This window comes from Phyllostomus hastatus, unplaced genomic scaffold (genome assembly GCF_019186645.2).
Source record: "Phyllostomus hastatus isolate PE091 unplaced genomic scaffold, TTU_PhHast_1.1 phas_scaffold_78, whole genome shotgun sequence".
Taxonomy (NCBI): domain Eukaryota; kingdom Metazoa; phylum Chordata; class Mammalia; order Chiroptera; family Phyllostomidae; genus Phyllostomus; species Phyllostomus hastatus.
Window position 1 is genome coordinate 107,557,069 of NW_025334041.1, and position 25,846 is coordinate 107,582,914.

General features: G+C 46.9%; 1 protein-coding gene across 1 annotated transcript; it reads left to right on the top strand.

Annotated features, from left to right (window-relative positions):
* Positions 1 to 78: 78 nt before the first annotated feature.
* ABCG5 (ATP binding cassette subfamily G member 5) lies at positions 79 to 24,915 on the top strand. Its single transcript, XM_045828448.1, has 13 exons — positions 79 to 362; positions 992 to 1,113; positions 6,213 to 6,349; positions 6,422 to 6,520; positions 10,157 to 10,289; positions 11,663 to 11,802; positions 12,715 to 12,844; positions 13,305 to 13,518; positions 13,597 to 13,802; positions 14,631 to 14,769; positions 18,137 to 18,322; positions 22,050 to 22,162; positions 22,982 to 24,915. Exons 1-13 carry the CDS (start codon positions 217 to 219, stop codon positions 23,173 to 23,175), a joined length of 1,959 nt encoding a protein of 652 aa, XP_045684404.1. The 5' UTR covers positions 79 to 216; the 3' UTR covers positions 23,176 to 24,915.
* The last annotated feature ends 931 nt before the right edge of the window (positions 24,916 to 25,846 follow it).

Genomic DNA, 25,846 nt, shown 5'->3' on the forward strand with positions numbered 1-25,846 from the left:
GTGTGTGTTCTGCCCACTGCCGTGTGTTCTGGCTAAAGGTACATCAGATAATGGCATCTGCGGCCAAACCCTGTGCTGCCGCTGGGGAGGCCTCAGGAGGGGCTCCGGGGCCAGGCGAGGAGCAGGCAGGGCGGTCTGCTGCTGGCTCCTCAGCGGAGGCCTCTCTGGGGAGGGTCGGGCACCAGAAAATCCTCCTGTCTTTGCTGCCTGTTGACCATGAGTGAACTCCCACCTTTGACCCCCCTGGGGTCCTCAGGACTCCAAATAAACAAAGGCTTCCAGTGCTCATCAGAGGAGGTTTCTGCAGCTGTGTCAAAGCCTCGACACAGCCTGGGGGTTCTCCATGTCTCCTACAGTGTCAGGTAAGGCGGGCATGGCCCAGTACAGCTGCTGTCCTCGCCCCTCTGCTGGCTTCTCTTGAATGGGCACCGGATGTGGCCGCTTTGACCCCCTGTGGAGTGGATCCTGGTGGAGAGAGGAGAGGGAAGGGCGGCCAGAGGTAGATGAGGAACAAGGGTGAACGCCACCCCCTACCCCACGGCTGGACCTGGGAGCTGTGCCAAATACCACAGCCGTGCTCCACCTCACACCCCTGTGCCCCTTGCTCCTTCCCGTGCGTCCCCCTCGTGTACGCCCTGTTTGATGTGGGTGGAGAGGCCTCGGGGAACGGGGGGTGCTGGCAGCAGCAGGTGTAATGAAGCCTGGTGAAAAAATGCAAGGTTAGCCGAGGGAATATTGCCATCTCCCAGCAGCCAGAGAGCTGGCTCTCAGAGCAGCTGCCAGGCAGGTGCCGTACACAGGTGATCTTCGGTCACTGCTGGCCAGGATCTATAGAAGGGGACGCTGTGGCTAAAACGCCCTTAGAAACTTGCCTGGAGACAACTGGGGAGGGGCAGAGCTGGCCTCAGAGCTGGCCTCAGCGCTGGGGGACCAAGGTGTGGCCCCTCCCTAGAGCCCACTCTGCTTCTCCCCTCCGGGGTTTCCTTTACAGCCATCGCGCCAGGCCCTGGTGGGACGTCACGTCTTGCCGGCAGCGGTGGAACAGGCAGATCCTGAAAGACGTCTCCTTGTACGTGGAGAGTGGGCAGATCATGTGCATCCTGGGGAGCTCAGGTGAGCTGAGGAGGAGTGCTCTGCATTCTCAGTGAGGGTTCTGAAAAGGCCGTGGCTTGATTTGAACACCACTTTGAGGATATGGGTTTAAGTTGTTACAAGAGGCCTGTAAGAAGTTTAAATTGCAACAAGTTTGATATTAGAATGAAATCCAGTGACAGGTGTGTGAATGGAAGGAACCTGATGTGAAATCTTTAGAAAGATCCTTGCAGAACAATAAAATTGTGCCTGACCTATAAGTTAATTCATATTTCAAAGTACGCAAAGCACCTAGCACAGTGCCTGGCACATGGGGGTGCTCCACAGACACAATTTCCCTAGTCTGTACTCTGCCTGGAGATGGGAAAGGAATATAATAAGCACAAAGATGCCCATTTATTCCTGTATTTGCTGGTCTTTTAAAATCATGATATATTTCAAACGTACAGGCAAGAATAGAAAATAATGTCCATGTGTTAACATCTGGCTTTATAAATTTTCTTTTTGAAATATTTTATTCATTCATTTATTTATCCTGCAACCCAAGCCATGTGCCCCAAAGGGGAATCAAACCAGCAACCCTTCGGTTCATAGTTTGGTGCTCAATCCACTGAGCCACACCAGCCCAGGTGAAGCTTTATAAATCTTAACAACATACCATATTTACTTCAGATCCTTTTTTTAAGGAATTAAATATTACAGACTCCAGTCAGGCTAGGTGCCCATTTCCCAGCGCTTCCTTCTTCTCTTTTGTGGTAACTACACTGGAGGTGGAACTCCATGCCTGCGCCCGTTCCCTGCATCAGCAGTCAGCATCCGGGAAGGGCAAGGCCTCCAGACAGCAGCTCCCTGTGGCTGAACTCGATGCCCTGCGAGGGTCACCTCAGGGTCATCCTCAGCAGCTGTAGGATAGGTGCACTGGCCCTGAGAGGAGATATGAGGGACATACCATGTGGTCCATGGCACTACATCATCCTGCACATTTTAATGTTGAAAGATGCTGACACGTTGGCTTCACAGAGGAGCCACTTGACTGATTCCTTCTTTGCAAGCTGTTGACGTGTCCTGACTCTCCACTTGCATTACTCTCTTCAATAGAGATGGTAGTGGAAGTCTGTGGTCACAACAGGCAGGGGCTGCCTCTTTCAGCCCCAGGGGTTAAATCCATGGCCATTCCCCTGCTGCTGGGGGGGAGGGGAGGGGCAGCAGCCAGATGGTGATGTCAGTGTCAAGATTAAATGAAAAGGAATTCACTAAAACTTCCACTTTCCCCAGATTTCCTGTCTGTTCCTATTTCCGATTTTTTAACCATTTCTCACTACATTTGTGTACTATAACAGCCAGGGTCATTCTGACTTTCATTTCAATAATTATACCACACTTTGAAGAGAACAAAAGCAGAGTTATTGCTGTAATAGTTTGTCACTTGCTCCTTCGAGGCGTAGGGTAAAAACGGTGGCTTGGAGCACACCTCGAGGACTGAGCCCACCTTCTCAGAAGTGTTTCCCGCCAGCCGGTGTCACGCTTCATGCACGTCTCAGTGGGACAGTGCTGGGGGTTCTCGGCCTGGGACCCGGGACTCAGGGGCTTGTTCCTGATGACACCTCATCATGGTTTGCTGACAACATCCATCCTTTCATACTGAACATGAATTCACAGTAGGCTGCAAGTTCTACAAAAGTGGGAGCCCCCCACCCCTCCCTGCTTTATCTTCCACAACTAGAACACATAGTTGTGGCCACATAGTACGTGCTTAATAAACATTTGTTGAATCAATAAGTAAGCCAATGAACCAATTTTATAAATCACTCTTAGTGTTTTATAAAATGACACGATTTCATCAGTGTCTTATCTAAAGCAGCATTGCTTATCAAATCTTTATTAGTGAGGCAAAAGGTGACTTAGGTGTTCAAAATCTCACTAAAGAATGGTCTAGTACAAGCTTGCCTAGGGTCATCCAATAGTCTAGGGATGGATAACTTTATTTGGCTCATTATTTGCTATCGATTAGGACCTAGACTCTGTGCTGCATGCTCCCTTGCAGAAGACTAGTTACAAACGACTTCTGTCCTTTCAGGCAAGATAACCCCAAAGGTCATGCATGGTTTTGTTGCCCTGTGTGGCATTAACCTTTTTTTTTCCCCCATTTGTAACGTAGTAAAATACACATAACATCAAGTTTACTATTTTAACTATTTTACAAAGGTTTTTAAATGTATTTTTAGAGAGAGGGGAAGGGAAGGAGAAAGAGAGGGAGAGAAACATCAATGTGTGGTTGCCCCTCACATGCTCCCCAACTGGGGAACTGGCCTCCAACCCAGGCATGTGCCCTGACTGGGAATCAAACTAACAACCCTTTGGTTGGCAACCCATGCTCAATCCACTGAGCTACACCAGCCAGGGCCATTTTAACCATTTTTAAGTGCGCAGTTGAATGGTATCAAATATATTCAGTGTTGTGCAACCCTCACCACCGTGCATTCCCAGAACTTGGTTCATCTTGCAGAACCAAAGGTCTGTACCCATTGAACACTAGCTCCTTCTTCTGACCCGTTGGCCTCGGGCAACCATTATTCTTTCTGCTTTTATAACTTTGACTACTCTCATTCCCTCATATAAGTGAAATTATACAATATTTGTCTTTTCGTGACTGGCTTATTTCACTTAGCATACTGTCCTTAAGGTCCATCCACATGGTAGCAGGTTGCAGAATTTCCTTCCTTTTTAAGGCTGAATACTATGCCATCATGTTATGTGTCTCCTATTTTGCTTATCCATTCAGCCATTAATGGATATTTGGGTTCTCACTGTTGTGAATAATACTACCATGAATAAGAGTGTACAAATATCTCTTTAAAACTCTGCTTTCAATTCTTTGGGTAATACGCAGAAGTAGAATTGCCAGATCATATGGTAACTCTATTTTTACTTTTTTGAGGACCTGCTATACTGTGTTCCACAGCGGTTACACCAATTTACACTCCCACTAACAGGGCATGGGTGTTCCAATTTCTCCCTGTCCTCGCCAACACTTGTTATTTCCTGGTGTTTTTTTTTTTAATAGTAACCAACCATCTTACAGAGCATGAGCTGGTGTCTCATCGTAGTTTTGCTTTGCAGTTTACTCCCTAATGATTAGTGACATTGAACATCTTTTCATGTGCCTGTTGGCCATTTACATATCTTTACAAAAATATCTATTCAAGTTCTTCACCCAATCTTAAATCAGGTTGTTTGTTTTTTGTTGTTCAGCTTTAGGAGTTCTCTACATATTCTGGAATTAATCCCTTATCAGGTATATGGTTTGCAAATATTTTCTCCCATTCTGTGGATTGCCTTTTTACACTAAGGATAGTGTCTTTTGATGCACGAAAACTGTTGAATTTTTATGAAGTCCAATTGTCTTTGGTGTCATGTCTAGGGCATTAACCTTTTCTGTGTCTGACTTTGCAACTTATTCTAACTTTTTTTCTCCACTGACTATACATAGTGTATAACATGCACCTTCTCGTCTTGCTGATACCTTCATTTAATGAGTTAATAAATATTTGACACGTATTCAAGTAAGGCTGTTTTAATGATCTATTTCCATGTAAAAAAAAGTATTACTAAACTAAGTGGCTTAAAACAAAAGAAGTCATTTATTATCTCACAGGGTTTTCTGAGTCAGAAATTTGGAAATGGTCCGACAGTTCTGCCTGGGATCGCTGGTGAGGCTGTAGTCAGAAGGCAGCCGAGGCTGCTGGAGAGGGCCAGGCAGTCACGTGCGGGTTGGTGCTGGCTGTGGCTCAGTGAGAACGTGTGACACGGGGAAGGCAGGAGGCCCAGGACAGCCCCCTGAGTGTAACTCACAGGGGCTGTGAAAGAGCAACCAGACCAGCAGCACTATACCACAAAGAGGAAGTGGCATCAAAACCGAGAGAGAAATTTACAGAAAAGGGCAAATAACACTGTTGGATGTTGCTGGGAGGTGTGACGACATGCAGGAAGGTGCCTACTGTATTTGGGACAAGGAAGTGCCTTGCTAACCAGAGGGAGCCTGCTTCTGATGTAGTGAAGGGACTGGCATCCAGGCTGCGGGACGCTGGGCGCTTCTGCCAGAGCTGAGGTTGGATGCCGGAAATGTGAGGCCAGGGAGGCTTCTAGTTAGAGAACCACATGCAAGGCCTGATACGCGCTGACGGGGCAATTTCAGGGCACATTTTGAAAGATGACCCCAATGAAATCACGTTTCATTCCTTTACAATCGCTCTGCTTGCTTCCCCACACTGACCTCTACCCGGACACGCTGGGGCGAATTCTGAGTTTTGTCAGCCATAGGGTAGAAGGTAACTGTTAAGAGTGTCTGGCTTATTCATCTTTGTACCCCTTGCAGCAACAAGCAGTTTCTTTACAATTTCGGAACAAAACATTTTCTCTTGGTTTTGCATCACATTCAGGCAGCTGGTTCCGTACAGTGTTTTGGTGGGAAAGGCCCTAGCAACAACCCCTGGGCTGTGCCACCACTGTCAGTGCCGGCTGAAGCCAATGTGGTTTTACCAAAGGGCCCGCTAAGCTAGAGCTTTTCAAATTCTGATATGCATGGAAATTACCCAGGGATCTTGTGAAAAAGCAGACTCTGATTTTGTGGCTGTGGGCTGGGGCCTGAGACTCTGCACTTCTAACAAGCTCTCAGGGGATGCTGCTGCTGTGGGTCCCCAGAACACACTTGCTTAGCAGGGTTCTAGGCGGTGTCCCTACTTACAGGAACCACCAGACCATCCCAGGGGACCACACAAAGAAATTCAGATGTCTAGGACCAGATGTTTCCAACAGCCCTGATTTTCCTGTTACTTTGAGCTTATATCATTTTCAAAGGGAAGCAGCTTTAAAGCAAATAAAGAGGCAGACAAAGCCCCTCTGGTACCTACGGAATGAGAGAATGAGAGGCTTGTGCCTCCTCTTACTCAAGAGAAAAGCAGGAAAGACTCATTCGTGCCATGAGAGTTTAACCCATGAGGCTAAAGAGAGAATGAGTCAGGGCTGGACCCAGGCAGGACTGGTCCACTGAGGGTCTTGGGAAGTTCCTGCGATGCCTCATGGAGGGACTTCTTCCAGGGCCTTCTCTCCTCGCCCACCAGGCTCAGGGAAAACCACGCTGCTGGATGCCATGTCCGGGAGGCTGCGGCGCAAAGGGACCTTGCTCGGGGAGGTGTGCGTGAACGGCCAGGCGTTGCGCAGGGACAAGTTCCAGGACTGCTTCTCCTACGTCCTGCAGGTGGGCACATCCCCGGCCCCAGCCTGCTGTAGCCTGGGGCTGGAGTGACGCTGATGCCTACCTCTTCTGCAGAGCGACACGCTGCTGAGCAGCCTCACCGTGCGTGAGACGCTGGGCTACACGGCGCAGCTGGCCATCCGCGGGGGCTCCCGGGCCTTCATCCAGAAGAAGGTGCGTGCTGCCTGTCCTCACAGTGGCACCCAAGGGTGCAACCCCAGGGGCTTCACACCCACTCTTCTTTCTATTTGCCTATTGCTTGCCTTCACTCTTCACCCGTTTTGAGTCTAGACCCGCACTGTCGGGTGTTGCAGCCACTAGTCACGTGTGGCCTCGAGCACTTGAAATGTGAATAGTCATAACTGAGGTGTGCTCTGAGTGTACAATGCACACAGGATTTTAAAAACTGTGAGAAACAGAATGTGAAATATCTCAATAATTTAAAAATATTGATTAAGATCAATATTGGTAAGATCATTGAAATTCTGAACGTAGCTTGCCTTGTATGTCTCCCGATGCTGCTGTCCTGGGAGCTCTGTGTGTGAACAGATATGGTTCAGGTCCCCACTGTGCTTCGCCCTGCTGTCCGTCCTGTTGAGACTTTTCTCATCTGTCTTTGAGGCATCTTGAATGTGCCTCATCCAACTGGATTAAGGTAATGAAGGAAGGAACTATTGAATTGTCACCTCTTTCCACATCTTTATCTGTTTCTTTAAATGGGCCCAGTTTGGAAATAGCCACAGGGACCTCACCCAGAAACACCGCCTCATTTCTGAAGGCCTGGACGGGAGTGCTCAGGGAACGGAGGACAGACAGATGTGCTGTGCAAAGCAGGCACAGTTCCCTGGGAAATGGGCCCCCAGAGCCGCCAGAGGAGGCCAGCGACATCTGCCCCAGAGGCTTCACCGCCCTGAGGCTCAGCCAGGCTCCTGCTGGGCACACAAGTTACACCTGCAGTTCAGGCTCCGAGGCTGGCCTGTCTTAGCACCACTGAGGCTCTGAGGGAATCCTCCATCTCAGCTGAGAGTGCAGCGAGTTACCCCATTTTTATTAGGCATTGCTGAGCCTTTCCGCAGGGACTTGCTCATTTTGTCCCTGCGCTGGACACTCGGGCAGGGCTTGGAGGGTGGAACTGGGTCTGTCTGGGAGTCCTAGACAGTTCTGCAGTATAGCTTGCACTCCAGACACACGCTGGCACAGGCCCCAGCCCTCAAAGGGCCATTATCCTCTCAGAGCAATGCCTAAGCCTGGCTCCTCCCTGAAGGTTACGGGAGAGTGTTCACCGACACTGCAGGGTTCTTGTCATTCTACCAGGTTAAATTCTGGGCTCCCATAACGGGCTGGTGTCAGTCGGCCTTGTTCATACACAATATCTCATTTCTCTTGGGCATCCACCCTGTGAGGGAGGTGTTATCTCCTGACACCCAGGGAGATTCAGATAGGACAGCTGGGGCTGGCAGAGCTGAGACTTGACCCCAGGCCTTGCAGCTCCATCATGTTGCCCTGAGCCCCTGGGGTCTCCTGAGCCCCACTGTGGTCTGAGGAGACAGGTCAGAGTCTGCAGCCCACAGCGGCACAGGCACGTTCACGCACATGGTTTAGTGGCCCTGACAGTGAGTGAGAGGTGAGCCCCTCTGAAGCCTCTCTCTCTGCTCAGCTTGCTTTAGTATTTATCTCTCTAACATGTTCAGGAGAAGACTCCATTGCTGTTTGGGTGGGAGAAAGGCAGTCATAAACAGATTCTTCTGAATTAGTGGTCCATTTATGTCACTTACCCCATCGAGAGAACCTGAGAAAGTCACTGAGCTCTTTCCCCAGAAAATGCACATTTGCATACATATTCAGAAAATTCGTGGCTACCTTAAAATCAATTGATAGCAAATTTGCTTCCTGGTGAATGGTCCTTCCCTCTGGCAGCCCCCAAATGTGCTGCAGAGGTTTTCCCTGCTTGAGAGCACCTTCTGAGCAAATCCAGTCCACAGAGTATAAGATCCTGCAGTGCAATTTGGTGAGAAGGAAGTGCTGGGGATAATTGAGGACGGAGCACAGCAGACCTGCTTCAGTCCCCTGAGGACCCGAATGTAAGCCGTGGTCGATGTGGGCAGGCTATGTTTTCTGGGCTCTTGGCCAAACCTTGTGCTTCATAGACAGCTTAAGAGAACTATGGACAGTCCTGCTCTCGATCCCAGCTCTGCCGTTTGCAAATGGCATGACCTTGGACAAGTTATGGACTCTCTGAGGGTGTTTTCTCCTCTCCACCACATAGGATAGTGATGCATCTCTCCTGGATGTGTGAGAATTGAATCGGTTTCTGAGGACACAGCATAGAGAAGGTTGATGACTGGTGGATCCCTATTGTCCCTGTGGCCCCTTCTAACCCTCTCTCTGAATTCCTTTCCAAGTAGTGTTTGTAAAACATGGGACAGGCTTCCCACCTGGACGAGAGACATCTGAAACAGATGAAGTACATGTCTCCTCTGTCCACCCATGCCTTCCAAGCCAGGAGGGACAAGCTTTACTCCTTTCTTGATGCTGCAGAGCAGATGGAAGGGACCTTCAGGGATCTGCCCTGGTTGGGGCGTGATAAACCCGGCCGGTGCAGGAGAGCTCAGTTCCAAGACGCTTCTACTCTGATGACAGCAGGAGACCCTTCTTTTTCCCATAGCAAGTCACACTGGTTTGTTTATGCATGTTTAGCCTCCTTGTTATCGATTTGTATCAGTTTAGACGTGTCTCTTCTTTTGGTCAAAGCTCCATCTATGCTGTCGATCTGCCCCATATCCTGTGTGACACTGCTCTACAAATCCCTGCCCCCCCCGCTTTTACTCCAATCTAGTTTCTCTTGTTATTTTTTTTTATGTAGTGCTTTTATTTTTCATGATAAAAGTAACACAATCTCCTTAGAGGTATATTGGAACAAAACTCATTAGCATATATCTCACTATTCTCAGTCCCTTTCTCTGATTGGCCCCGGGCCTTCTGCAGCTAGGGGTAATCTGGAGAGGCGATATGCTGAGGAAGGAAAGAAGGAGAAGAGGAAAAGACCAGCCCTCTTGATTAGAGAGTCAGTAAGGAATTTTCTTAGTTACCATTGTGGGGAGTTGAGAATGAGGAGTAAGGAGAGGGTTAAGGGAGCTGCAGGGTATAAGCAGAGTGAAGAGAATGGGGGAGAAGAAATTTTAAGTATGTTTGCGGGTTATAGATCGGGTCCCCTTTGAAGTCCTTAAAGAGATTCAGGTAAAGATTGGCATTACTTTTAATTACTTTCGACAGTTAGATTCTATTTCTTTGATGCAAAACCACACTGAAATTGGACCATAGGGGACTCCAGGAGTTATTTGGGTTACACAAGGGAAATCAGTTTTATTTTAAAACAAATCAGATTTTTAAACATGTAAATCATTTATCCTAATAAAGTTTCAAAAACCAAACATTAAAAAAAAAACAAGCTATTTTGTAACCATGCCTTTGGGGGATTTTTCTGTATGGGTTGGACTGAAAATAGGAGTCCAGTGAAGTCTCCACTGTTTCCTGGAGAATTTTCCAGGAGCAATCGTAAGCATTTTTGTTGCTCTAAGGACTTTTAAAAACAATTCATGTTATTTATTTTAGTCAGCTGCATGTTTATGTTGTGATTGGAACCAAGATGGAATTTGTTGCAATAGGCGTGCTTTCCCCAAGGTGTGGTGCAGCTGAAGGTGGCCCCAGCCCCCACGGGAGGTGTGTCGCCTCTCCTACGCCACCCTGAGGCTGAGGGTGGAACCGCTGCCCCGCGGTGACCAGCCTTCCTGGGCTTTGTGACTCCTACAGGTGGAGGCGGTCATGGCGGAGCTGAGACTGAGCCACGTGGCAGACCGACTGATCGGCAATTATAACTTTGGGGGAATTTCCAGTGGCGAGCGGCGCCGCGTCTCCATCGCAGCCCAGCTCCTCCAGGATCCCAGTAAGTGGCACCCGGAACTGCCTCTACCTGCCGCCTGGGCATCTTCCACGTGGCTGCAGCTACAACACGCCCATTCTTCAGCCTCCATTTGGAAAGGGTTTTCACAGAGGTTTTCCAAACTGCAGACCCAACTTTCTTGAAAGTACTATGTAGTTTCAGAATACTCTTTCATCACCCCAGTACCAAACGACTCTGGGACTCAGAAGTGCTCATTTGTGCTTTACTGTTCAATTAGGGTCTTCATTGAACGTGGGGCCCTCCTGGGCATCCTCAGCTCGCATAGGAGCAGGACCACTGTATCTGCTGTGGAGAGCCATGAATTTTGGTGTGACTAGAGGTCTTTATGGAATGGCAGGAATTAAAGTAGGACTTTGAAAAGTCCTCCTGGAGAGTGATCAGGTAGAGGGGAGGGGCTGTGGAGATGGGCGGCCTGTCACCTGGCTCCCGTGCCTGTTTGGTTATTCTCCCCGCCACCTGGAGAGACCGCACCATTAAGTGCACCTGGAGGAGGACATCTTGCACCTGGACACTTTTTCACACAGGGGAGAACAAGACTGCCCACTCTCCAGGTGGCGCTTGGTCACTAGAAGGCAAGTATGAGAGATGCTCTTAAGAGCGCTTGCCACTTTTAGGGTAGAAAGAAACTATAGTTAACTCCTCTAAAAAACCTGCTTTCATGGGTTCTAGTTTTTTGTAGTGCTAAAGACCTTATTGGTGTTTGAAAGTGCTCACCATGAAGTGTGGTAATATCTTTTTAACTAGCCTCCTCTCAGCCTTTTAAAGATTTTATTTATTTGTTTTTGGAGAGAGGGTAAGGGAGGGAGAAAGAGAGGAAGAACAATGTTTATTTGAGAGAGAGAAACATCAATTGGTGGTCCCTCGCACACTCCCCGAGTGGGACTGAACCACAAACTGGTTGGTATATCAGGATGATGCTCTAATAGCCATGTGCCCTGACTAGGAATTGAACCGGTAACCCCTTGCCTTCTAGGAGGGTGCCCAACCCACTGAGCCACACCGGTCAGGGCCTGTCAGCCCTTTAAAAATAACATGGCGCCAGCCCTTGTTTTCTCAGGGTCACCTGGATGGACCCCAAAGGGTCCATAATATCATGTGAGAGGCCGGATCTGGCTGCTGCCCTGTCCGTCAAGGGTTACGCCTGAAATGTGCTCTAGAGCTGGGAGTTGGGTCCTCCCAGGTCAGGCTTTTTCTCCTGGGCTCGGGCAGAAAGGTAGTTTACAGGCAGGTACTTCTCACTATGCTCTGTTTGGATGGGGTGAAACAGCTCAAGTTACGAACTGTTCAAAATTCTGAGTTCAGAGCACAGTCAGTCTCGGCAGAGACTCTGAAGTCTGCCCCTCCTTTGCCGGCAGCGGTCATGCTGTTTGATGAGCCAACGACGGGCCTGGACTGCATGACTGCCAATCAGATCGTCGTCCTCCTGGCAGGGCTGGCTCGCAGGGACCGCATCGTGATCCTCACCATCCACCAGCCCCGCTCCGAGCTCTTCCAGGTGAGGGGGACGTCTCCTGTTCCTGCTCAGTTTGTCAAGGGTAGTGTGTGTGTTGAGCTGAGGATCATGGGTAGAGATTAGTTAGCACTCGCCAACTGGAGCGCTCGGATCCAATAGCTCCTGATATGGGAAGGGCAAAGGATGGAATCTCACTTCCTTCAGCACCTGCCACTTACTGAGTAGCTTCTAAGCACCAGCTCATTAACCCTCACAGTCCTGTGAGGTGCATGTCAGTAGTTCCACTTTACAGAGCAGAGTGAGATTTAGAAGTGATACAAAACTGAGCCACAATCACACAGTAAAGAAGCTGGAATTGGAAGTCTAGTTGTCTTCAAAGACTGTGTTTTCCCACTAACCAATATAGTTTTCCTCCAAAATTCTCTCTTTGTCCTCCCAGGAGCCTTTGAAGGAGCTATTATTTGCCTTTTATAGACAATGATCTGAAATTTAAAAAAAAATTCATCCAAGGGGACCTGCTCACTCAGTGGCACGGCCGGGATGCATACCCAGGCCCACTGGCCAGGCTCAGGTCTCCTCCACCCCAGTGTGACTTGGGCACAGGCTGGTTGCTCAGTGGCAGCCCACGCTAAGGAGAATAGGTGCATTTTGAGTGTCTCCAAAGAATGCAGTAAGAATACCAGTGCGATGAAAAAACTGGCTGCTTGGAAAGCTTTTCTATGAGAATGTGATTAGTTTTAAATAAAATTATTTATTGATTTGAGACAGAGAGAGAGACAGACAGGCAGACATTGACTTGTTCCATTTATTTATGTGTTCATTGCTTGTCCTGACTGGAATTTGAACCCACAACCTTGGTATATCAGGATGATGCTCTAACCAACTGAGCTACCCTGCCAGGGCTTAGGATGTGGTGACTTGATTACACACTAATACCGTCTGTTGCCCAATCAGCTCTTTAACAAAATCGCCATCCTGAGCTTCGGAGAGCTGGTTTTCTGCGGGACGCCGGGGGAAATGCTGGAGTTCTTCAGTGGCTGCGGCTACCCTTGTCCTGAACATTCAAACCCTTTTGATTTTTATAGTAAGTTTTTCCATTCACATTTCCCACCATTTTTGTGTTTTTTTAACTTTATTATCTCAGATTTCTGCCTGGATGGCACCAGGGTTTTATTTTTGCTTTTGTTTTGGTGTTTTTAATCCTCAAATTAACTTGGCTGGGTCAATTAACTTGCCATAACCTATCAGAATGAGGTGGGGGATCTCTTTTAAATTGGGGCATGCCTACTGCATCAGAGGAAAATTAGCTGAGCTTCTGAATTCTCCCATACAGCCCCAGTGGGATCCTCATGGCCCTGGTGTTAGCTTTAAAATATTCTCATTTTACAGGTGGACATTAAGAACAGGTGTTATTCTGGTGGGATGAGGTTATCACAGCTAGTGCTCCTAAACCAATGATGGGACATAAACAGATACTATTAGCCATTGTGTATTTATGTGCCTTTAAATGCACATGGGTTACTTCTTTGGGGAAAAAATTTTAGTGGACCTGACATCAGTGGATACCCAAAGCAAAGAACGGGAAATGGAAACGTACAGAAGAGTCCAGATGATTGAATCTGCCTACAAAGAATCAGCAATTTACCACAAGATCTTGGAGCACATTGAAAGAACAAAACGCCTGAAAACATTACCAATGGTTCCTTTCAAAACCAAGGACTCCCCTGGAACTCTCCCTAAACTGTGTGTTCTCTTGAGGTAAGAGACTCACCCCATTTTAGGTGCTTAGACATCCGTCAGTGAAAGAAACAGAATTACAACGGTGTTGTCTTTCAGGAGAGTGACGAGAAACTTAATGAGAAATAAGCTGGCAGTGATTATGCGTCTGGTTCAGAATCTGATCATGGGTTTGTTCGTCATTTTCTTCGTTCTACGGGTCCAGAACGATGTGCTAAAAGGGGCTGTCCAGGACCGCATGGGTCTCCTGTACCAGTTTGTGGGTTCCATGCCCTACACAGGCATGCTCAACGCGGTGAATCTGTGTAAGTGCCATGCCGGGGCGTGTAGCCTGGAGGGCAGGGGTGTGGGGGCTCCTCTCTCCCCAAATACTTCCCCTCTCCATCCGTCACCTTGCAAGACTCCACTGCTACCACACTTTGAGCTCAACCCAGATTCTCCCTCTGGGGAAAGGTAACTCCTGAGCTACTAACTCCTAGGGTGAATGAGGTCATCAAGTGGATCTCTCTGAGGGTCTCTAAGGCTCCAGGGAAACATGAAGTTATGAGGTGCTGATGGGCACGATTTGGAGGGGTTTATCAAAGATTATCCCTGGGGTCCAGCTTGGCCATTAGGATATGCAGTCCAGGAGGCCCAGATACTCGGGCAACTTAGCACTGTTACTTTTTTTTTAGATTTTATTTATTTTTAGAGAGGGTAAGGGAGGGAGAAAGAGAGGGAGAGAAACAACAATGTGTGGTTGCCTCTTATGCAACCCCTACTGGGGACCTGGCCTGCAACCCAGGCGTGTGCCCTGACTGGGAATTGAACCAGCGACCCTTTGGTTCGCAGGCCAGCAATCAATCCACTGGCCGGCAATTGGTGACACCCCTCCCCCCACTTTAGGGAGAAGGAAATAAATTATGACAGTGTTTGCAACTGTACTGTAATTCAGATAGAGTGCAGAGTTCTGGGGTGGGGAGGCGGTAATCATAACTTTACGGATGGCAGGTTCCCTCGTTCAATAATGGGAGAGCCCCAGCTAGTCCTCACCGCCCAGCTCCGGTAACAGACCTCCAGTCCAGCTGGGGCTGGCCCTCCCCCACCCGACCGTGTGGTGACCCGCTGTTCTGCCACCTGCCTTCCGTGCCCAGTTCCTATGCTGCGAGCTGTCAGCGACCAGGAGAGCCAGGACGGCCTGTACCACAAGTGGCAGATGCTGCTGGCCTACGCGCTGCATGCCCTGCCCTTCAGCGTCATCGCCACCGTGCTTTTCAGCAGTGTGTCCTACTGGTAAGGGGGTGTTCGCAGGTGTTCGGTCCTCCTGGCCAGGCCTCCTGCGCAGTCCCAGACAGTCGGGGGGACCCATAATGGGAGAGCAACAGGGCAGAGAACCACCAGGTTCTTTGTATTTTTCCCGCGTCGGCGCTCCTATTTAGTGGAAATAGAAATGTGCTTGATCACAGGTGGAGTCTCGGATCCCACTGCAGCGAGGGTGGCCTGCCCAGTGTAGAAGCTTTCCAAAATCTGTAATCGCCACATTCCAAACATGTCTGGCCCTAAAGTGTTTCAAGTAATGGGTTATGGTCATAACCAAATCTCCAAATGCCTTTAATTCAAGGACGTTTAAGATTAGCATTGTAAGGAAGCACAGAGAGTCTGCTAAGGAAAATAATAATAATAGCTACACATGTTGAGCACTTGCTTTATGTTGGGCACTAAGCTTTAAATATATTAATTACTGTAATCCTTATAACCATTCTGTACAGGTGATATAATTCCCTTGTTTGTTGGCAAGGAAACTGAGGCACAGGTGGAATGAGTGGTCTTCCCCATCTCACATCCATTACCCCGAGTTAATCACAAACGAGGCCAAGAGTCTGCTTGGTTGGTGGGGAGAGGGACTCTTGGAGGCTTATGGAGGAGAAGCTGAGAGACAGCAGCATTTCAACAGAGGAAAAAGGGAGTGAGGACATTCCAGGGGAAGGAGCAGCAGGGGCATAGGCACAGAAGCAAAAACGCAGAAGACCTTTCCAGAGACCAGTTTCAGTCGTGCTGTGGGGAATGAAGTGTTGGGGAGAGCAGAGGAAAGCATGCCTGCCAGCCTTAGCGCCCAGCAGAAGCGGTGCTCAATGTTAGGCTAAGGGGCTGAAGTGGGTTTGATAATGGGACATGGGAGAGGATTTGGGACCCCTCTGTGTGGGACTCCGGAGGGTGGGGCTGGCAGCTGACTGACGTTTCGGCAGAGGCACTGGATGGCCCCGTGAGGAGCCCTGGCCACAGTCTGGGGTAAAGGCAGAGGCCCTAAAGAAGAGAGTAGCAGTGGCAACAGAAAGGAGGGATCACTTTGAGAAGCTGGGAAAATAAAGTCGAATGTTTGTTGCGGGTAAAGAAAGTCATGGATGATGCCTGAGTTTTCAGCCTGAGGGAATGGGGTAGGGCAGCATCCTTATCAAGTCTGCGGGAAAGAATGGATTTGGCTGTGAACACATTACACCTGGGAGGCCACAGGACCGCCCCCCGCCCCCCACCTGGAGATGTCAATCTGAGGTTTGGGTGATGGCCTGGAGGCAAGACAAAGTAAGAGCTAAAGAGCTGGGAATGGATCCTGTAGGAGAGGGTGTCGGAAAGTGAGGAAGCAAAGCAGTCTGAGTGTGATGCCTTAAAAGGCACATGCAGAGGGCGGGAAGAGGAAAGCAATCCGATGACAGAGGTGAAGGAAGGGGTGGTCAGACAGGTGGAAGGCGAAGCAGCAGCGGAGGAGCCAAGGGAGGAGAGGGTTCCAGGGAGGCGTAGTGCTCCCATTCAGTGTTTCAGTGTTGTGGAGGTTCGAGGAGATGAGGCATAAGATTAGGAGGCCATTGGTGCGCTTCCAAAAATAAAAAACAAAACGAGAAAAGGGTGTCAGTAGAGTGGTGTGGGTGCGAATCAGGCTTACAAGGGGACAGAGTGCAGTGGAGGAAGCAGATGCGGTTGGAGAAGCTTGGAGTACAGGGTAGGGTGAAGGAGGTCAGCAGCTTAAACAGTTGTCAGGCCCAGGAATGCTTGCCTCAGGATATGGGAAATAAGACCAGCAGGATGAAGACATTCGATGGAGACTAGGTGAAATTATAGAAAAATTGGATCATTTACAAGTGAAGTTTACAGAGGAGACCAAGGTAAGGACAGGGGAATCAGGAAAACAGGGGATCAAGGTAGAGAGTGTCAAGGTTGGCAAAGATGTGGGGGTGGGGGGAGAAAGAAGCAGGGAATGGGAGGTGAATCCGTCTGCTGAGCACAAGGGAGAGAGTTTGAAACTGGGGAGAGGGGTGACTTAAAGGAAACGTTTATATCAGCCACAATGGGACCTGCCCAGTAAGGAATGAGGAAAAATTAGGGGTGGGTCTGGAGTCAGCTGAGACAAAGTACAGAGGGAGTCCAATTAGTATAGCATGATGCCTTATTTCACACACCTCGAGTTGCTTAATTGAAACAGCAAGGGTCCCAGGTGTGGAGACTGGCACGGCAAAGACCAGCAGAAGGGGACAGGACCAGAAAATGGAGGCAGGAGGGAGGCCATGATTAGAGAGGGCATTTTCAGAGTCTGAAATCTTGGAAGTGGAACCGTTTTTAGTAACATTTAGGTCCAAGACATGGTGGGTGACCACGATTAGGTGGATGGGAGCCCTGGAATCGATCAGCTTACCTCATTAGGAGTCACTGAAGTTGATGTTTCATCAGGAAGGTCAAAGACCTTCAGGTTAATGATAGTGGATAGGAGTGGACAGAACGACCCTGGTCCGGGTGCTATAAAATCATCAAAGGTGAGAGGATGTCTTCAAAGTCACAGAGGATTGCATTGGATCAGAGAATTAACAGTCTCAGCAAACATCATGATTTGTGAAAGAGGAAAGGCGGATGGCCTTGAAGAGTGGTGGGGTGGGGTGGATCCAAGACATGCCAACTGCCTTTCCTAACTCTGCAAATGGAAGAAAGCAGTGTGTCTAATGGTTGTTGAGGATGCTATCACTGGGGAAATGCTATTTGGCAGAAGTAATATAGGGGTTAAGGCACATGGATATAGGGTAGTCCATTTACAAGAAAATGAAGGTCCAATTGATGGAAAGGTTTAGAGAACAAAAGGCAAGAATGGAATGCAGTAGGGCTAGGAGGGCTCATCCAATGGCAGATGGAAGCAGTGGAGTGTTTCCACGCTACCCATATCCCCTACATAATGTGGATGAGGTTCGGGAAGGGGGTGTCGACAGGCAGGTGAGGTGAGCCCCCCTAGCCTTAGAGGGTAGTAGGCTAGCTCGGGTAGGAGCGGCGCTAGCTAGGCAGAACGTATTATTTATGGAGAAGCCTGGGGAGTTCAACAACCCTATGCATTGCAGTTAGTTGTACTGTTGTTTGAATATTAATATTTTCCTATGAGAGCTGAAGGAGCCATAAGAGGGAAAAGGTGGCTCACATTGAGCTGGAGTCAACAGAAGCAACTGGTGTTAAAAAATGGTCTCAAACGCTGGCTCCATGCCCAGAAGGCCTTTCAAAGGGGAGTGTGGCTTGCCCTGCAAACCCTTCCCCACCACTAACCACCACGGACTCATTCCTAGAAAGCAAGTGTGGTATTTTTCTTAAATGATAACCTTGGAGAGAAACTAAAGACCTTATGTGTTTTTAGGACTCTGGGCTTATACCCGGAGGCGGCCAGATTTGGATACTTCTCTGCTGCTCTCCTGGCCCCCCACATAATTGGCGAACTCCTGACTCTCGTGCTGCTTGGAATGGTCCAAGATCCAAACGTGGTCAACAGCATAGTGGCTCTGCTCTGCATTGCTGGGGTGCTCGTGGGGTCTGGATTCGTGAGGTAGGCTACGACGAGGCGAAGGGTTTAGATTGGCATGATTTGTTAAGATCACCTGATGACGACTGTTACTAAGGAATTCCAGAGGAGAGCTATGTGATACTAGTTAAAAGTAGCACCTTATAATCTGGGTGCTTGCTAATCGTTATTGCTTAGATCTGAGACTGTTTACCATTTGTTCAATAACATGTCTTCATGTTGAGAACCGGGAAATGGCAATTTAGGCATGTTATCAATATGCACAAGTAGCAAGCCATTACAATAACAGGAGGAAAACCAGCCCAGAAAAAGCCACAGCCTGTTTTACAAGGTAAAGAACACGTATTTAGTTCATTTCTGCCTGCACTGGTCACTCTCTTCCAGTTCTCCATCCTCACTCATGTTCAGGGGGTAAGATTAGTCAGATGAGAAAGCACCCACAGGATAAAAGACTGCTCAAGAAGGTGGCAGAACTGGAGATACACAACAAATGTGAACAGTAATTAGTTATCGGTGATGTATTTTTCTTTCTTCATATTTTCCTATATTTTGTATATTTTTCTATAATGGACAGGTATCATTTTGTAACCAAGGAAAAGATAAAAAGAAGCAGCATATAAATAAATAAAAAGTAGCATGTGTAATATAAAGAAAATATTTTTATATTAAAAAGGACATAAATAAAATAATATGAAAGTGCTATGAATACATTTTAAAAAAAAGTAGTTGCAGGAAGGATGGAAAATTTTAGGGCATAAGTGCTCCCAGGCAGGTGGAGTGGGAGTTAGTAAGTAAACTATGGGTCCCCAGGGAGGTGAAAAATACACTCTTTTTTTTTTTACTTAAACATCAAATAAACAAAAAAGTTACTGAGCATCTAAATATTTTTATGTTTAATTATTTAACTCTCAGAGCAATCCATGCTCAGGAAGAAAACTAACCTCAGACCTGACTGGGCTCCAGCCACGTGGCTGCCTGGAGCGAGGAGCACAGGCTCGGAGTCGCAGGCTCCCTCGGCCACTTTGTGGCGGAATGACCGTGGGCAGGTCGCTTTTCCATCTACATTAGTTTCCTCATTTATAAAGTGGAGATAATGATCTTGGCCCCACCTGCCTCGAGGGATCGTGAGAAGCAACTGACATAATCCGTGTGAAAACACTTCATAAGCTGTAGTGTGTTATATAAAGGCGAGATATTATAAAGCGAAGTGAGCTGGGGTTTGAGCAGTCAGGGAGGACTTAAGATTCCATTCATTTTTCCAGAGAGGAGAAGGGAAGGAGAGATGGAGAGAAACATCAATGTGTGGCTGCCTCTCATGCATGCCCCCCACTATGGGCCCAGCCCGCAACCCAGGCATGTGCCCCGACCAGGAATCAAACCCGAAACCCCTTGGCTCACAGGCTGGTGCTCAATCCACTGAGCCAAAGCAGCCAAAGCAGGACTTTTTTTTTTTATAACGACACAATTACATTTGCCTGTGGTGCCTAAGTGGGTCATTAGTGTCTGAAAAATGCACAAGACCAATCACCCCACGGACACGGCATCAAGCCAGCAGGGTGCAGACCTCGGACAGCGTCTCCTCTTTCATATGTGTTTCAGTCATTACAGGTGCCAAACAATCTGGCAACATTTGGTGTATTTGGTTTGTAGGAAGAGGGGATTAATGGTCTTAGAAGAGAAGCAGTGGCCAACGTGAACAGTTGCTTTTAGGTTCTTTGCAAACTCTCAAGACCCCAAGGCTTTACCTGGGTTCCACTCCCATCTTGAAACTCTGCTCTTGAAAACCGTGTCCACCTCTTGGTCATTAAATTTCTGTTTTCCCTGAAGTCATCATCTTCCCTGGCTGACTGCCTGCAGCATCTGAGCTCTTGGCCGCCTCTTCCTTTAAACCCAATTGGAAATACCTCCACTGCTCTTTCTGCTTATAAAATCATGCAAGTTCTCTGCAGGGGTGCATACCATACAGGAATGTATGAGGAAGAAAGTCAAAGTTACCTAAAGTATCACAACTCAGAGTTAAATTTCTTTGTATATCTTGCTAGACATTTACATAGTTTTTTAAATAAAAAATGAGATCATACTATTGGGAGGGGATAAAGTATGCATGCTCTTTTCCCCATTTAACAACATAATGTGGACAGTCCCATATCAACAAATTTAGACTCACGGTTCCTCTCTCTCGAGAGTACTCCAAGGGCTTCTATGATCGCCTGGTTCTCTTCCTCTGTCTTCCACAGTCCATCATCCTATTCCAGGCCGTTATCACCACATACTTGAACTTCCGCTGTAGCCTGCTCCCTTTTTTGCTGTCCCTAATCTGCCCCTATTCTCACCCACCCTACTTACTGATGCCATATTTTCTGAAAACTAGATTTCAACATGATCTTTCTCAGGGTCCTTCAATGTCAACCCCACTGCAAGGCCCTGAAGCAGCGGGCTCCTGGCTGTCATTCCAAACTCACCTGCCTCTGCCCCCACTGCCCCCACTGCCCAGGCTCTGCTCCAGCCTTTCCAGTCCATTCAGTCCCCTAAGGGAAGCCCTTGACGTGCCTGTGCTCACAACCACTCTGCCTTCCTAGAGCATCCTTCCTCTTCCCTACTTCCTCCCCAGATTCCTGCCTGTCCTGTCCAGTTAGCCACCTCTGAGTATGGCTAATCCCACTTTGTGCCTCAGAAAACTGTCAAGAACTGAAAGTCATGGAGTGTGAGGGCTCACTTGGGAATAGCTGAAACCATAAATACTATGTATAAGAATGTTATTGACACGCATTACTGTTTAATTACTTTCTAGGCACCAATCCTTCACCACTGTACTTTTAGAGTCTCAAGGATGTAAAGTCTATGTCCCCCGCTGCACTGTGAGCTCTTTAGGGGTAGGATACACCCTTTGAATTCCTCAAGCACCTAGATGTGGTATTTTGCAAACAGAAGGGATTTAATATATGTTCATTAATTGATAGAAGCTATGTGGTGGACCAAGAAGTCCACAAGGTCATTATGAGGTTTCTCCTGAGACAGGCTGAAGAGGAGACATAGTTCATTTTCACAGTGAGTGTGTGCGTGCCTGTCCGTCCTTTCCCCTTGGACGGTAGTTTACTTCTCACTTCATGTGCCAACACCGTCCGGTATGTTTAATCACAAACAGCTTCCTCTAATGTGATGTGTGTTAGGTATGCGTTTTCTTTTACACTCATGTCAATGGTGCTTACCAAAACCATTAAACACCAATCCATCATCAGGGGATTGATTGGTAAATTAAGTTTCTATTATAATCAACCACCAAGCTCCCCACTGGGGGTGCATACAAGAGGTGGCTGATCGAAGGCTCTCTCTCTCTCTCTTCCTCTCCTCTAAAATCGATAAAAACATATCTTCGGGTAAGGATAAAAAGAAGTGATAGAGTGCTATGCATACTGACCCTCACTGACTTTGAAGGGTGTGTGAGACGTAAGTTTGGTTGCAAAAGCAGGTTAGGAAAGAGCATGAAGAGTTCAATCCCATTTATGTAAAATCTTACAAACGCACACACCCACGCGTGTCACCAAACTGCTAGCAATAGTTATGTCTAGGCAGCGGCATTTCTCTGGACTTCTCAGGGCTGCCTGCAGCTTTTGTAGGGAGCGTCGTGTTTACAGTGAGACGGAAAACTATCCATGTGGGCCAACACAAAGTAAGGGTGGCCGTTCCCTTCATCTGGTAGGACTGTTACCAGAGCCTACTGAATTTCATCTCTCTTTTTCTTTTCCTTAAGAAACATAGAAGAAATGCCCATTCCTTTGAAAATCTTCACTTATTTTACATTCCAAAAATATTGCTCTGAGATTCTTGTAGTCAATGAGTTCTATGGACGGAATTTCACTTGTGGTAAGTATTCTACTTTGGAATATTACTTTTATGTATTCCTCTGAGAAAGCAATTTCATGAGGGAAATTCATTTTTTAAATAAAAGCTCTATCTTTTGTAACAAATACACTTAAAACCTTGTTTCAGAATAAAAGTCTAATATTTTCTCTGGTTTTCAAAATGAAATAAGCAGTGGTCGAGTTAGACACCTGTCTGAGGCCAGCAGCTGAGGGCCACTCTGACGTTTCTAGGCAATGACAGCTGAGACGCACACTGAGGGGGACTCTAGCACAGCCTGGGTGGAAGCAGTTTCTGCCGGGCTGGTTGAAGCGGGGTACAGCGGCTTCTTTTTCCCCAAATGCACACAGTATAGAGCCGAGTGAGGTCATTTGTGGCAAAAGGTCATTCCCCGATCCCAAGAGAGGGCGGTGGGAGCATCATGAGGTCCTTCTGGCCATCAGAGATCCCAGGCCCCTCTGTACTGACAACTGAAGGACAGGGTGAAATCCAGTAGTTGTCTTACATATCTTTAGGCGACAACATCAGTAATCTTAGGATACTCAGCGCTAAGTGACCATAAGTGATCGTGATTTTTATCAGTGCTATGGGAAGGAACACAAGTACACACTCAAAAAATGGAAACCTATTCCAATCTTCATTCAAATGGAGCCAAGGCCCAGAACACTCACGGTGGCTTCTAACAGTGACTTCGGGGCTGTCTCAAATGTCCTGAATCTTTCTTGGAGAAGGGTACTTTGTACCCTCCTAGGTGGGCATTTGGTAAATACTTGCTGGTTCAGAACTGATCACACCTCACAATGTGGATCTTTCCCCTGGCAGGCAAATCCAATGGTTCTGTGACAGCCAACCCAATGTGTGCCTTCAGCCAAGGAGCTCAGTTCATTGAGAGGATCTGCCCAGGCGCAACGTCCAGATTCACAGCAGACTTCCTGATTCTGTACAGCTTTATCCCGGCTCTGCTCATCCTGGGGATAGTTGTTTTTAAAGTGAGGGATCACCTCATTAGCAGATAGTAAAGCACAATGTTGTGAAAACAGAACTTCGGCTTCTACAAGTGCGTGACTGCTGTGAACGTCTGAAATCAGAATGCAGGTGCTTCTTTCTAGACAGTACATTTGAGGGTTTTTAAACCATTAGGACTCCTTTTGTGCCCTTGGATCCATGCAGGCCTTGAATGCTATTCCCAGTTGCGGGGAATGCAGGTATTTGGAAACGGTGACTAAGCCAGTACAAAACTGGAGATGATAATAATTCACAAGGTTATGGAGACTGTGCTAAGTGTTTCCTTTGGACAGAAAAATAGATTGATTAAAAAATTACACTGACATTTGACAAAGGATTCAGTAAAAAGAAGAACATTTGAATAGTTATAGCCTATAAGTAATAGAAAAGGCAGCTGTGCATGTGAATAAAGCAAAGCATCGTGCAGCACTGTGTGAGAGTGCTTTCGTTACCATCGAAACACCCTTAATTCTGTGCACACGTCCACGTAAGGGTCCCGGGTTCCCTGGTCGCATCGAGGGGATGGTGGACAGATGTGGGATGGTGAAGACTGCTGAGACAGAGCACTCAGTGATTTGGGGGAGAACAAAAATGAAAAACTGCACAAATGGGCTGAACTGAGCACACAGCACACCGGACAGACCTCTGGGATTGTTTTCAAAGATTAGTTGACTATTCTTCACTTTCCACTTAGTTTATTTATACAGTTAAAAGTAAATGTTATTAGAGAAAGTGAATGTACTGAGAAATGACATCTTTAAGGTTGGAGAGCTGCTGCTGTTTCAAGTTCATATAAAAAGATGCTCAGCTGACACACTTACACTCAGAAGAACAGGGTTACACACCAGGAGTTCATGTTCTTGGATTGTAAAGGGAAAGAGTGCCGATAAGTACAAACACCTGTATTACATATTTTTAGGGGTCAAACATTGTATATAGATTGTATATAAATGGCTCATATACTAAATGACTGATTATCTTTTTGATTGATCTTAAAGTAATTCATATATAAGTCTGAAATAAAGCTGTCTCAATGTTACCATGGTAACTCTGAGACAGAATATCTTAGAGAGTACAAGAACTTTGTTCAGTTCCTGTGACCTAACTTTATAAGAATGATAAATTATAGCATTTGAAATGTCTCACATTATAGTATAAAGGATCATTTCATTGTAAAATTCTATTTCTTAGAACAGTATTTAAGGATCTGGAGACATTGGTAAATTACCAGAATAGTATTGTCAATTTTTATAAAAGGTCTTTGACACTGATGATTACGGTATAATAGTTACATAATGCCTTACAGATTATATATGTCACATCAGTTATAGACAATTCTGGAGATGATAATCTATTAAAGTAGTTCAAAGAGAGTCCCACAGGAACCTCTTTTGAAATCACTGATTTCAACTTACTAAAGATATGGGTGTACAATGTAAGTGGAAACATTTTCTACTATTCATATGCAGATGAATTTCATTCTAGCTCAGAAACATTTGGAAAATTGACATAGCATGTGACTTCAAGCTATTAAATGTTAGTGATACCATCTTAGAGAAACACAATGACTTTCAATATGTGACAGTTTGGGGCTTAAGTAAAAAATGGACAGTGATGTTTAAGAAAATCAAATTATATCATACAAATTCTGTTACTATTGTGAAATAGGCTGTTTCTTCCCACTAAGTCAGCAATGTTTCTGAGATCATAACGTTCATTGTTAATTTTTTAAAAATTATTTTATTGTTCAAGTACAGTTGTCTGCATTTATTCCCCCCCACTCCCCCCCTACTCCAGCCATCCCCACCTCCCTCCCCTTGGTTTTGCACCCGTCCCCCCTTGGTTTTGTCCATGTGTCCTTTATAGTTGTTCCTGAAAACCCCTTCCCCCCTTTATCCCCTCCCCTCTGGTTACTGTCAAATTATTCCTAATTTTAATGTCTCTGGTTATATTTTGCTTACTTGCTTGTTTTATTGATTATGTTCCACTTAAAGGTGAGATCATATGGTATTTGTCCCTCACCTCCTGGCTTATTTCACTTAGCATACTGCTCTCCAGATCCATCCATGCTGTCATGAAGGGTAGGAGCTCCTTCTTTCTTTCTGCTGTGTAGTATTCCATCATGTAAATGTATCATAGTTTCTAACCCACTCATTACTGATGGGCACTTAGGTTGCTTCTAGCACTTGGCTATTGTAAATAGCACTGCTATGAACTTTGGGGTGCATAGGTTCTTTTGGATTGGTGTTTCAGGGTTGTTAGGGTATAATCTCAGCAGTGAAATTGTGGGGTCAAAAGGCAGTTCCATTTTTAGTTTTCTGAGAAAATTCCATACTATTTTCCACAGTGGCTGCACCAGTCTGCATTCCCACCAACACTCACTGTTAATTTGAAGGGAGCTCTTTCTCCACCGCACTCTGGCATGGTGCCTGTCCGCTCTGTAAGCTGAGGTTCCTTGTACACGAGCTGCCAACACTGTTCTCAACAGTGCCGGAACCACATGTACTGCAGCTGCTCTAGGCAGTCTTATTTCATGGCAACAATCAGGAGGCTGGCTATTCACTCACATACCACTCATCAGTCCTGGTGTTCTTGGGGTTAGTAGGTGTGCTTCCTTCAAGCTGGGTGCATGACATGTTAGAGTCAACATACTTTACAGTGGAAATGGAAGAACACAGTAAA

Bases quoted from the DNA above. Each gene is read 5' to 3' on its own strand.
- ABCG5 (XM_045828448.1), top strand. From the start codon at position 217: ATGAGTGAACTCCCACCTTTGACCCCCCTGGGGTCCTCAGGACTCCAA. The intron at 1,114-6,212 runs GTGAGCTGAGGA...CTCGCCCACCAG, and splicing joins GTGCATCCTGGGGAGCTCAG to GCTCAGGGAAAACCACGCTG. The intron at 13,519-13,596 runs GTAAGAGACTCA...GTTGTCTTTCAG, and splicing joins AAACTGTGTGTTCTCTTGAG to GAGAGTGACGAGAAACTTAA.